Source organism: Sinocyclocheilus anshuiensis, unplaced genomic scaffold (assembly GCF_001515605.1).
Source record: "Sinocyclocheilus anshuiensis isolate Anshui unplaced genomic scaffold, SAMN03320099.WGS_v1.1 scaffold2109, whole genome shotgun sequence".
In the NCBI taxonomy this organism is placed as follows: Eukaryota; Metazoa; Chordata; class Actinopteri; order Cypriniformes; family Cyprinidae; genus Sinocyclocheilus; species Sinocyclocheilus anshuiensis.
This window is the reverse complement of record NW_015552709.1, coordinates 294,008-307,620: the sequence shown is the minus strand read 5'-3', so window position 1 is coordinate 307,620 and position 13,613 is coordinate 294,008. Positions and strand designations below refer to the sequence as shown.

The window sequence follows — 13,613 nt, the reverse complement described above, 5'->3', positions numbered from 1 at the left end:
ATGAAAGCCTGTTCTAGTACACCCCCAAAACAAAATCAAGACTTTGTAAAAGAGCATAATAGGACCCCTTTAAGCAGAAAGTCTTCTAATACTCTAATGTGAGTTAGTAGTCAAAAGGGACCATCAAAATAAAGTGTTACCAGTTATTCAAATCAAAGATATACAAAAGTGTCTACTAAATCAAGGATATAGGAACTCTCTACTAAAGTAGAAAATTTACCGTTAGAAGTTTATCTATAATGCCTAGTAGTTTTTTTTCAGTCTAGAATTGCATGTCATCTTATATTCCCAGCCCCTTCCAAATGAAGGAGAAAATGTAGAATTTAGATTTTTTCCTTTTTTTCCAAAAATATTCCCCCCCAAAAAAACATATCGATAGATAGATATTGATATATACAGTTTCATGTCCTGTAAGAAATATTTATGGCCAGCAAATTTTCTTAATTAATTTTTTTTATGTCATCTTCGAATTCTGAGTCTGTTGCATTTTCCGACAATTTTTAAAAATGTTTTTTGTGTTTACAGATAAAGTCAGGATCTGAGAGCATGGGTTGGCAAGAGACCCTATGGCTTTTGACATCATTTATCTTGGTGAGTGGAATGTAAAATCACATTTATTGTTTATTCAACTTGATGCATATTTGTTTTATATACTTGTGGCCACTAAAGTTTTTTTTTTTTTCGTAACCTGTCATTAGATGATTTCTCTCCTGATTACCCCACCCCCACACCAAAACTGTCCAGTAAAAAAATCCATTACTCACTAATTGCTCCAGTTTGGTAATTACAAGCGGAGGTGACCTGAAAACCCACAGAACCCCTGAGGCATGAAATGGTGGCTCCACAGAGTTCCATCAATTCTGGTATCAGAGCAGCTGGCTCTGTGTCAGAATGATGAAAGGGAGCATATGAAGCCCTCTGCATGTAGTACATAAGCACTATGTTAAAACTGCAACTGTAGTCACAAACAAGCCAATAGCATACTTTGCTAATTGTATGTGTACATTAATATGTCTAAGTCCTCTCTTTTTTTTTTACCTTGAAGCTACTTTCCCACGACTGCATATAAACCTAACTTAGTGGAATAGTAATGAGCTTGCAGAATAGCACATCGCATTTAAAAGTAAAATTGGAAATGGCATTTAATTAAAGCTAGAATAAACAACACAAACTGAGAGCAAGCATGTGGATTGGTATTAATGGGTGTAAATACTAGTCTAAAAAGTTTGATAAATTAAAGTACCATACTTTTTTTCTATAGGACTTAAAGTTAAAAGTTCCTGAAACATGATATTATCCATTCTTGACATTCAGTTTCTATTGAAGGACAAATGGTTTTCCTGACTTGGGTGGTGGCCTGGTGGTCGTATGTATGACGTCATTTACTTCAACGTTTGGAGTGACATCATATGTACGGCTGCTAAACTGCTACATGGGACATCAGAAACCTCACAGATGAATTTGGTGTTGTAAATGCATTATTGTGTGCAGGTAAGACAGACATACAACACTAAAGAAGCTGCCACAGAATTTTCTCAATATGTTTAAGGGCATTAATGGGAAGCTGGGTTTGAGAGGATCTGCCCAAATTAAGATCTTTGCACAAAGACATCAAAGATTCAGTCATAAATGAATGTAGAATTAATTACTGTGAGGTGTCTAAAAGGGGAAAAAAGTAAAGTACTTTTGAATTGGCTCTTTGACTTCCCATTGAACTGTAAGATGACTCATACCAGCGACACAATGGTTAGAGATGCGCTTCGAATTTTGATAACAAACCTGTCTTTGTGGGTGAAGCTTTATCCTTGTAACTCTTTGCTAGAAAAGCTCCAATGGCTGAGAATAATTTCTTATCTTTATAATACTGATATGAGCAGAGAAATGTATGTGGCCAGTTCTTATGTGTGAAATCATACCTTTTAAAATGTCCTCAGAATCAAGTAGTTATGCATATGAGGTCGCAAGGGGGGAAAAAGTACTGTGGTGTGTTTATGGTGTTTTTGCAGTGGTTGTGTGCCATTCAGAAATGAATGGAGAATGGCTTTTAAATCCCAGTCTAATTCTTGAGTTTGAATTGAATTTGAATTGAGGTAACAAACAGGGAAGGGAATTTAGGGAAGAAAAAATAATGAAATTTTAAAAAAATCATATAATTGCAATAAGTATAGATTTATATCATACATTGATTTACCCATAAACATGTTATCTTACACACAACAAATGGATTATTCCTAGAAAAATTAGATAATAGTCAGTGTTCATATTTTCATTAATAAAATTATTTAAATTAACTTCTTAAATTAGTTTACCAAGGTTAAAGAACACATCATTTCATAGGATGCTAATAATAATTTAATTACATTTTAATCAAATAATAATTTTAATCTAAATAGTTTTCTTCATATCAGTGAATAAATGTATGTATTTATCTATACTTAGTCAAAAAGTCGTTATGTAATTATTCATATTTTGTTCCAAAACCTGTGTGTGACTATGCTGAATATTTTTGAATAGCAGTTCAGTAACGTCCTCTGCCTGTCATTCCCATTTAAATTTGAATTTGGGCAATACAATTAAAATTCCAACTCATAAATTGAAAGGGAGCCAGTTCTTAAAAATTGGATTTAGCCCAACCCTGCTGCTGTGCTCAAGTTCATCTCTTTTTGCAGAGTGTAACAAAGGCTGGAACAACAGAGACGAAAGCAGAGCCCACCGCTGACTTATCCTTTACTCCTGTCATGGTGGCAATGGAGGGAGAGAGACTGATCATGACTCAGTACAAATGTCTGGAGCTTCTGGGTCGAGATGGATCCCATAATAAAACAGGTAGTTTTATTTTTAATTAATTTTCATCTGAATGAGAGACAGTGATGCTTTTACTCTTTTCATAACCTTGTTAAGTGCCAAGGCTGTTAGTGGAACACTAAATGGCTGAAAGCTATCACAAGGTGATCAGAGAAACAATAAAGGTTTATTTTGAAAGCGGATGTGTGTTAAGGTTTTTAGATGTTAAAGTACTTTCTCCTATCTCAGTTTAATGTGCAGAGATAATTCACTGGTTGATTACCCCATACACTGTGCTTCTGTGGCACTTTCAACATTAGTCTGTTTGAGCGGCCCACAATGCACCACTGACTCAACAAGTGGTGTGAGCTTGGGGCGGGACTACCTGTTTGATCTACCAATGAAAGATGGGCAGAGTTTTTGGGGAACTTCATTTTTGGTGCCACTAGGGGTGCAGAAATAATACCTTTAAAAGGGTCATATGATATATTTTTTCCCATTAAGGTCCACTTATATAGTTTTTTGCCTCAAAAATAGTAAACATTTTGTTTTAATGACCATTTCCCACCCTCTATCTGATCCTTAGAAATTAAAATATGGATGCGTAGTGGCTTACAGCACTATGCTGGAATTATTCACAGCTGTGAGTTTGTTGTTGAGTCCAATATACGTTTAAACTACCCCATCTTTCAACAACAACCTCTTTACAAAGCCTTTGTAGTGAAAGGATCACAAAACAATATGTGTTGAAATGTGACAGGATCAGACTAAAATAATCAGGGACACTCAAATATAAACTAGTTTTTAACAACTAGTACGTTTTCACTGTTCAATGAACTCTTGTATCTCAAAAGATCAAGGACCATTCAATTCCTCATAAAATGACCTCTTTAAGATGTCTATTAAACTTTTATAGGTTCGTTCTGCAGCAGATTGTGGGATGGCTTGCTCTGTTGGGATGAAACCCCAGCTGGAACCTTCGTTTCACAGAACTGCCCAGACTACCCCAGCTTTGACCCCTTGGGTAAGACAATCACATCTGGATTGTCAATCCAGACCAGAGCGCTCCAGACACTGCAAATCATTGAGATTCTACAGCAGACATGACATCTGTTACATGTCGTCGGTCTGCCTATTATGAAACATAAAAGGATGCTCTAAAGCAGTGGTTCTCAAACCTGTCCTGGAGTACCCCCAGCCCTGCACATTTTGTATGTCTCCCTCATCTATCACACCAGATTCAAATCATCAGCTGGAGACTGCAAGACCTGACGTGGGTGTGTCAGATATAGGGAGACATACAAAATGTGCAGGGCTGGGGGTACTCCAGGACAGGTTTGAGAACCACTGCTCTAAAGAATGGATTCCAAAGCATGAGCAGCAAGCTACTGTGACAATAAGTGAAGTCCTATAATGAAACAGAGGTGATAAAATCACCATCTCAGATTGTCTGGAAACATTCATATGAGCTTTTATTTAGAAGTGCAAAAACTATTTATTAGCTGACAGGTGGTGTTGTTCTAAGGGGAAAGGATCTTTGCTACAGGACAGTTTCATATCAAACATTTATGACATTTTTTCTCCTGATTCTAAATGTTAGTGAAATGAAGCAGTGACCACAGCAATGCTGAGCTAAGGATATAATTTTAAACTGATATTCTTCGCTGTTCGCTGATAGAGATCTCTCTGTCTGGGACTCAGCTCACTGTGTTTGTTCTAACACACATATTGATTAATTCCAGAGGCCGAAGGCTGGAGTTAATCACTGGAACACTTAAGCTTAAGTCATTACACTAAACCTCTTTTTCTCTGCAGAAAAAGTAACCAAATACTGTGATGAATCTGGCAACTGGGTACACAGTTCGTCCATCAATAAGACCTGGTCCCACTGTCTCACATTCTCAAAGGAGAAAATAAAGGTAAAATATAGCATACTAATGAGCTGTAGATTTGTTTGGCCATACCAATAAAATTGGGTTAAATTGCCCTAAGAATAAATAAATACAGTTGGTTATAACTTTGAATCAATAGGTAATTGATATGATATTTTCAGCGCATTGTGCCTATGAATTTATAATATATAAGAATATATATTTCCTAAAATATGAATGATCAATATATGAAATGATATAACAGTATATTAGAAAATATACAGAATAATATATTGTGTAAATTTATTACAATATATGGAATAATACACAAGGAATTGCTGCTTTCATATATTGAAAAATATGTGACAATATATTTACTTATATATCACAATGTATGCAATTTTATATTCAGTAATACACTTTATAATATATAGATGTACATGTGATAAGATATGGTACTGCATGTGTACAAATATACTGAACATATATTTACTCATGCAGTATATACACACATATATGGAAATATATATTTCTTTAAATACGATTTTATGGACTGCCATAGACTCTCAGCAAAAAGAGAAACGACAGATAAGTTGGCACTAGACCCCCAATTATCCAATAGGCCTATATTCAGATACTTCTGAATGTATATTCTCAAAAACAAATGCCTTCTTTTTCAGACGTTACCAGTTCATGGCTTTTTAGAGACCGAGACGGAGATGGATCCTACAGCTGAGAGTCAGGTCAGCCCCGTAGTGACTCAGAAAGTGGAGGAGCGGAAGAAGATCATCGATGGTCAATATAAATGCTTTGAGAAAATGAATAGAGACCAGCCATATAACAAATCAGGTGTGAAAACAGAGAGCCTCAGAAGAGGTTTTAGATTGAATCATCAGAATCTCATAGCGCAAAGTGCAAAGAGCAATTGCATGGTGGAATTGGCCCTGATTGTTTGTGTGGTTGTCTTTTAGGTCCATACTGCAACCGCACATGGGATGGATGGCTATGCTGGGACGACACACCAGCAGGAACGTACACATCACAATATTGCCCCAATTACTTCCCTGACTTTGACTCCACTGGTACAATTCATTCATTTGTTATTTAGTTAAAAAAAAAAAAAAACAATAATGTTTTTACAATTCTAGGTCTGTATCCTGAAGCAAAACCAGTTTAGAACCACTGTACTAGTCTACACCACCCCAAGTCTTAAAGGATTCTCAAAGGGTTTTTGAAGGATACATTAAAACCTGACTTGCATATAAAACACAGATTCGTTTTTGAAAGTGTACTAAAGCATTTTCAAAGTGCTGAGCCTTCTTATTACCAGGGTTATTTTAACAGCTAAATGCTTTTTATTCCTTTTTTATAAAGGCTCTTATTCTCACATCTTTATCCTTGTTTATTTAGAAAAGGTCACCAAGTATTGTGATGAGACAGGAAACTGGTTCAGGCACCCTGAGACAAACAGGACATGGTCCAACTACACCCTCTGCATTGCTCACACCAAGGACAAGCTCAAGGTAGGTCATCTTTAAATTCTGCACCTGTCTTAAATGAACATTTTATTGTGTTATGAATATCTCTGAATTAAATGGTCAGATGTTATGAAAATAAACTCCTACACATGTTAGAGTGCAAGATTTTCAATATAAAGACTTTCTTTTCTGTGATTTAGTCCATGTGTTTAAACATGTATGGCTGAATTACAATTTAGCAGATTATCTGCTATTGCAAAGAGTTTACTAGCTGTTGGTTTCTAAAATGCGTATATAAATATTTCACAAGAAAAAAAGGACAAATGATTAGCAGATCAACATTTCTGGACAAACATACTACAAAACCATAAATATGATATATACAGCGCAGACTGGTCCGACATACTGTTCCTGAAGGGCATGTTGGATTTGAGTGTTTCTTTCAGACTCAGTGGAAGTGAAGAGGAAGGTCTACACAAGGCAGTTTATGCTTAACTAAACAGCTTTTCTGGAGGACAGTGGCTCTGAAAATTATTCATAACATAATGGTTTCAGTGCTGTACAACTGCGGCTTTACAAACTGTGAGGGATAGAGAGAGGGAGAGCAGGGAAAATGTCAGCTCAGACAAGCTCAAATAAAGTCTGTGCACTTCACTCTATCAGACCAGATGAAATTGACTGGGGTTCATAAAAAAGGCACAGTAAATTGAGATTTGCACTTTCAAATTGAGATATGCTACTTTTAAGCCTTCTTACTACTTTGAGGTTTCATCCTTGTTGCTTGAAACTTGCTGTTCAATATAACACTTTTGAAAAATATGATTATATAATCTTTTATCATGTTATGTTTAATACCTTGAAAAATATACTATAAAATATACAGGTTGATACTTTTCTAATCTTGTGAGAACTGATTATAAACAGAATATTAATGTGATAATAATACACTTTAAACACCCCGTATTAATAATTTAATTGCAGTTTCAGAGACAAATGAATTTTTATATTATATAATTCTTTAACTGGTGTACATTCTGTATATAAACTGTTTTGATCTTTTATGCTATTTTAGAGCCTTTTTTAACTTTAGGACTATTCTTAATATAAAAGTACTGAATAATGAATTGCAAGAATAAATTTGAATATAAAAGGTGAACTTCAAAATTGCTGTTATTATTTTTACATTTGGTTCTCATTATGAGTCTCTTGAACCCAAAAAAATTAAAACAGTTAAGTGAATCTCAAGAGAACATGGTAAAAAGTCTTGGAGATTAACCTTAACATTATTTTTCTCATTTCAGATGGCATATATTTTGTATTACATGGCGATTGTGGGCCATGCTCTTTCTATAGTGTCCCTTCTCATTTCGCTGGCCATTTTCTTTTATTTCAGGTGAGTTTACAGGTACATCTTCCCTTGAATGTCTCCATCCATATGACTTGAAGAAACCTTGAAATATCTGCTGCATAGTTGCAGTTACTTCAGACCGATCAATAAGCCTCTTGATGATAGGTTGCTCAAGTTGTTTACTTGTTTTTGGCAGGGCTGTGTGTTGTCTACTCTCAAACAGTTTGTCATTTGTTAGAGCTGTTGACGATGATGGTGTAGCGGAAGATTGCTGCAGTGGCGTCTGAGATTTATTTAATTGACGTAGTTGTCGTTTAAGCTTTTCAAAGAGAGATTTGCCAAGAGGCTCTCGGTTACCCCATTTATCACAGTGGCCAATTCAAACCAAATAGAAAAGATGAATCGGCATTCCCGTCAGCATGGCCACACGGAAATACGGTCTGAACCCTGAAGTTAAATGCTTTAACCCCTGAATTATATACAACTGCGGATCAGGCGATTTCTTCCACAAAGTCAGGAAAACTTTTCTCTGTGCTTATTGACTGAATTACCATATACAGTGCCTCGCAAATGCATCAAAATCTAAACCAACCCTCTTATTTGACTGAACTGCAAATCATACATTGAAATGTAATTCATGTTTGTGTACACACTGAAACCCAAAAGGAATTATTTCAATGTCAAAATTGTTTTGGTGGGGGGGGAAAAATAGGAAGCCTATAATTTTATACAGATGAAAAACTTTTTACTAACAATTTATCCATGATTGCCCTAGCTGTAAATCTTTAAAATAATTACCACATTTTATGCATAATCATCATGACTGAATAAGCAAAATTTATTTTATGAATCTAAAATGCATTTACTTAGATTCTTAGTGACTAAAGAAGACATTACAGATTTAAAACAAAGGCATAAATTAGGAAAACAATATCCAAGTGTTTTGATGTCTCAGTCGGCATTGCTGGTTTAACTATCTGGATGTGGAAGTTACACCGGACCACCCAAGCACTGTCTAGAAAAGGTGGTCCCTAAAAACATAATGCATAAACAAGAAAAGCTTTTCCTCAAAAGAACTCGGACATCCTGATAAAATGAAAAGAAAAAAATTTATGGGGCAAAAAGAATGGAAATTCTACTGGGGAACCTGTTTTAATTGTCTGAAAGTTTATCTTTTAGTAGGAGACTGAACTTCAGTTTCATTCCAAACAAGTTTTAATGATTGGGTTGGACTGGATTGTGAAAGAAAAGCAGCTAACAATTGTCCAGCATAAATGGGAACGCCTTCAATACTGTTTAAAACATCTCATAAAGTTGGTTGAAAGAATGCTGAGTTAGAATCTAAACAGAGCATGATGACTTTAGAAAAGATCAAATATCAAGATAGTTTGGCTTTTTTTTTTTTGTGGCATTTTCCCCACAATACTTTATTTCATTAATTCTATCTCATCGTTTTCTTGTCTTTACTATTTAAAGGCACAGTAGTGTAGATGAAAATGCTCATTTTCCATTCACATAAGTATATTTTTATTTTTGTCAGTCATGAATTGAATATTATTGATTTGGCGCTTGAAATAAAAACCTTACAGAACATTACATTTCATTGTACGTAATCTACTTCAAGGACTGTGCATGTTTTTATGGACGTTTAAATGATTTAAAGATGCTTCTGTCATTAACATTAACAAATGAACTTTTAATAGGACCCAACTGTTTGAACTACATAAAGGTCCTTTAGCTCTGGCATTGCAAAAAAATGATTTCTCATCATTGTATTTTATTGAGTGTAAATCCTTGGTGTCCATTTGTCTGGCAGAGCTGCACTAAGCCCTGAGCCAAATGACAGGTATTATTTGTCAGGTTTTGTGTGTCAATTCATGCTGACTTGGTTTCCGTATGTCTGTATCCCCTAGGGTAAACTTAATTTCATGGGTAATTAAATGTAGGAGCCAAAGAGTCTTATATACTGTACATTAGACGGCACATAAACTTTGGGTTATATGTCACATAGTATGACAGTTGTTTCCAGCGAGTAAACTTATAATCTCATAGTTGATTTTTTTCAGTACACCAAGCAATAATTGAAAGGTTGCGAGATTATTATTTGGAGTATTCAAAGCAAATTTCTATTAAGACCTTATTTGAACATTAGTGCACAGTAAATACATGTTGTGTTGTTTTGCTTTTTAAGAAAAACACAATCACAGAACAGCTTTTTTGTTTGTTTGTTTTTTACCTAAGGGGTCTGATCAATTTTTTGAAGGATTAATGAGACAGTTAATGTATTCGCAAAAAAACAATTTTTATTGTGTCATTTACAGGGCATCACATGCAATACAAATTGAGTTTAGCTGCTTTAGTACAATATCTGGAAGTGTAACATAGCAACACTTGTTTTTACGTGTGATGGTGATATTTACAGTCCGATCTTCTGAGATGTCAAAGTCTTAATGTTGTCTTATTGGGTCCAGATGTGGTGCTAGGAGAGGTACGTGTCAGCATACAGCTGCACTAAACTTTAATTTATGCCCCCTGAATAATGCCAGAAATTTTTTGGTTAGGAATATGGGAAATAGCTTTGGAAAATAAGTTCAGCTTTCATTCCCATCACTCTAGTGCTCCAGGAGCAGCTTTGCACTCAATTTACGGTTAAATTGAATGAAATCATGTGAGTAGCATGACTTCCTTAATTGGGTGATTGGGATGCCATTTGTAGGATATTTTATCATTATCTTTTGACAGCAAAGTATAGACAAACTTGCTGTCTAACAAACGCTTTGCTTGTTGACAGAGATAGCTGATGCAGGTGTGAGCTTGTTTTCTGTCACAAACTCCTGACCAACAACAAAACAGCATTTAGTAGAAAGAAATTGCATTTTTTTTGACTGAAATTTGGTTGTGTAGAAACAAACAACATTCATCTTTATATGTTGTAAATGCTTCTCCAGTTTGATGACTTTTCCTTAATCTTATAGAGCTTCATAAATTCAGCTTGAATATAATCCCTTGCAAACACATTGAGTTTTTATTTTCAACCACTTAGCAATGCATAGTAAAAACAGGCAAGCATCTGACAATCACATTATTTGAAATGAAGCCAGGATACTCAGGCCTCAGGTGACGCATAAATTTTGTTCTGTTTGCGTCATTAAATGGATCATATCGTGATGAATCAAATATCCCCTGATCTTTTGACATAAAAGACTTCATTGTACTATGAAAACATTGTGTACCATTCAGAACTCAGAAGTCCAAAAAGATCCATTTACTGAAACTGGGCTAAAAAAGTGTCTCATTTGAAATCCTTGGATTCCTGATATTAGCATATGACCACCCACATTTGCTCATCAGTGATGCCTGCCAATTCATGATGAAGTCAATTCAATTCAATTCAATTTAAGTTTATTTGTATAGCGCTTTTTACGATACAAATCATTGCAAAAAAATTGTCAGTTAATGTACATGGCAGAAATGTATGGAAAAATCAATTAAATACGTAATCAATTAAAGAAGTATTTCGAATAAGTTAAACCTGTATCCTGTCTTCTGAGTAACATTGAGAATATCACTATATATTGTTGCACCACCGCCGCCACGACCAGTCTGACGGGGCTCATGCTTATAACAGTAGCTTGGTGGAGTAGACTCATTTAGACCAATATAATCATTTTGTTTTAGCCAAGTTTCAGTCAAGCAGAGTACATCAAAACTATTATCTGTGATCATTTCATTTACAATAACTGCTTTGGGTGCAGGTCATAAGGAGGAAATTGGATAGATTATTCCTAAACACTAGAAATAAAAAGTATAGAAAGTCAAACATTGTGCTGTTTCTGGCTGTGTGTAGCGTGCCGCTCTGCATATCTGACAGAATGACACCATTGTTAGAAACAAGCAGCTGATGTTTATTTTATTGATCTTCCTGACCACGTCAGACTAATTATAACAGTTTGCACTGCATGTTTGCCTAGTTTTTTGAATCAGTCATAATCTAATTCAGGCTTTGCAAAGAGTCATTTAAGGATGGAAGAACAGACAAAATCTAGAGTATATTAAACCTGGCAAATCTTGAAAATGCTGAAAAGTTCAGTGCTCAAGTCTGGTGAAAAATGTAATCCATCAGAAGCAGACTGATTTATGATCGAGTATGTATCTAAACTATCCAAAAAATGGTTTGTTTCCATCCTGAAATGACCTGCCAAACTGAATTATTCTTCAAAAACGGCTTCTGTCATGAATGATCAGTGATTAATGTTTCTTTATCTATCATTCAGGAGCCTGTGCTGTCAGAGAATCACTCTACACAAGAACCTATTCTGCTCGTATGTGCTCAACTCAGCCTTCACCATCATCAACCTCATAACTGTGGTCAACAACCCCAAAGTGGTGCAGAGGAATCCGGTGCGTGCCTTCACCTAAACAATACTCACATCAGCATTGTTACTGCCAGTACTGCTTGTTGTTTATGAAAAGTGAGGAAAAAGAGGCTGATCCAAATATTAGAGAAGAGGTGTGAACAACCTGAGTAATTGTACTGCATCAGATCAAATCAAACATGTTTTTCCTTGTTACAATTTCGTTTAGACCTTCAAAGTACAAAGCACATATTTTATCGTTTAAAGGCTGTTTTAAAAGTTCAGGGTCAGTAATATTTTTTATTTATTTATTTATTCTGGTTTTGAAATAAGAAATTAATACTTTTATATTTAGCAAGGATGCATTAACTTGATCAAAAGTGACAGTGAAGACATTTATGTTACAAAAGGTTTCTGTTTATAATAAATGGTGTTCTTTTGAACTTTCTATTCATCAAAGAATCCTGAAAAAATATATAACAATTTCCACAAAAATTTTCCACATGAATGTTTTTCGAAATGTTCAAGAAATGTTTCTTTAGCATCAAATCAGCATATCAGAATGATTTCTGAAGGATCATGTGACACTGAAGACTGGAGTAATGATGCAGAAAATTCAGCTTTGCCATCACTGGAATAAATTACATTTTTAAATATTTTAATATTGAAAACAGTTATTTTAAATTACAATAACATTTCATAATTTTACTGTTTTACTGTATTTTTGATCAAATAAATGCAGCCATGCTGAGCATTAAACAAAAAGTCTTACTGACCCCAAACTTTTGAATGATAGTTTATATATTCAGTTTCAATAATGAGAAAAAAATGACTTGTTTTTTTTAATTTAATTGAAATACTTTTAAATACTTATAATTAAGTAAAGTTTTTCACATTACCCATTTAAAAAATAGTGTCTTGATTAAAAGCAGTATTTAAATTTAAATGATATTCTATATTTGGCATGCATAAGATATATTTTTTGCACTCCAGATGAAACACACACCACAAAACTCTTTAACTCTCATTGTATTTTCATTGCATAAGATCTGTGCTTGGAATATGATCTTTTCAGCTTTTGCTCTCTATGGAGGAATGCATAAATCTGCCACACTGGAATGCACTGCGTGATCTAAGAGGTGTGGGGAGGAGACGTGTTTCAAGAAAAACATTTAGCTACTGTATCTAATGTTATTGAGGAGAATTGCCTATTCTTTTTTTCTGATATAAAAACAGAGCTAAAAAGTGAGACAGGCTAAAATGTGTTTTTGTATCCTGTTGTCCGTGGTTTGAAATCGCCTGTCATTATGTGTGGAGGATTGGATGCTGATCTGAAAGGAGGTGTAGTTTTGGGGTTGCAGAAAGACGATAATCATTGTTCTTACTTGCCTGAGAATATTGGGTTATATCTAAGAGATGCATTATCACATTCACTGGGCTCCTTCGTTTAAAAACCAAACGCTGCTGTGCCTGCCAAAGTACCATCCTTACTTATGCTTTCTCAAAATGATGTCTGTTTTATGGGCCCAGTGTAATGCAGATGTCTTGAAATGTGCATACTTTCGCGGGTGGGTGCATTCCCAGTGTTTAATTTACGGTATACTTGTTCAGCCTGGAGAACAAGCTCCTTCTGTTTTTACTTCCAACTCTGCAGAAGCCAAAACAAAATGCATTCCCAGTCTCAAGGAGAAGAAGTTACAGACAGAGTTACCCACTTTAGTTTAGACTTATACCCTCTGTTTCCAACATAGTCTGACAAGAACGCCATTGCTTAGGC

General features: G+C 35.0%; 1 protein-coding gene across 1 annotated transcript in view; it reads left to right on the top strand.

The window, feature by feature from the left end:
- Positions 1-13,613, top strand: part of LOC107667776 (calcitonin gene-related peptide type 1 receptor-like) — a 60,009-nt gene that overhangs the window by 25,927 nt on the left and 20,469 nt on the right. The window contains exons 2-10 of the mRNA XM_016459500.1: positions 526-591; positions 2,670-2,826; positions 3,701-3,808; positions 4,600-4,703; positions 5,336-5,504; positions 5,627-5,737; positions 6,066-6,178; positions 7,435-7,526; positions 11,756-11,882. Coding sequence (XP_016314986.1) covers positions 547-591; positions 2,670-2,826; positions 3,701-3,808; positions 4,600-4,703; positions 5,336-5,504; positions 5,627-5,737; positions 6,066-6,178; positions 7,435-7,526; positions 11,756-11,882 — 1,026 coding nt within the window. The 5' untranslated portion in view covers positions 526-546. The remainder of the gene's footprint in view (positions 1-525; positions 592-2,669; positions 2,827-3,700; positions 3,809-4,599; positions 4,704-5,335; positions 5,505-5,626; positions 5,738-6,065; positions 6,179-7,434; positions 7,527-11,755; positions 11,883-13,613) is intronic.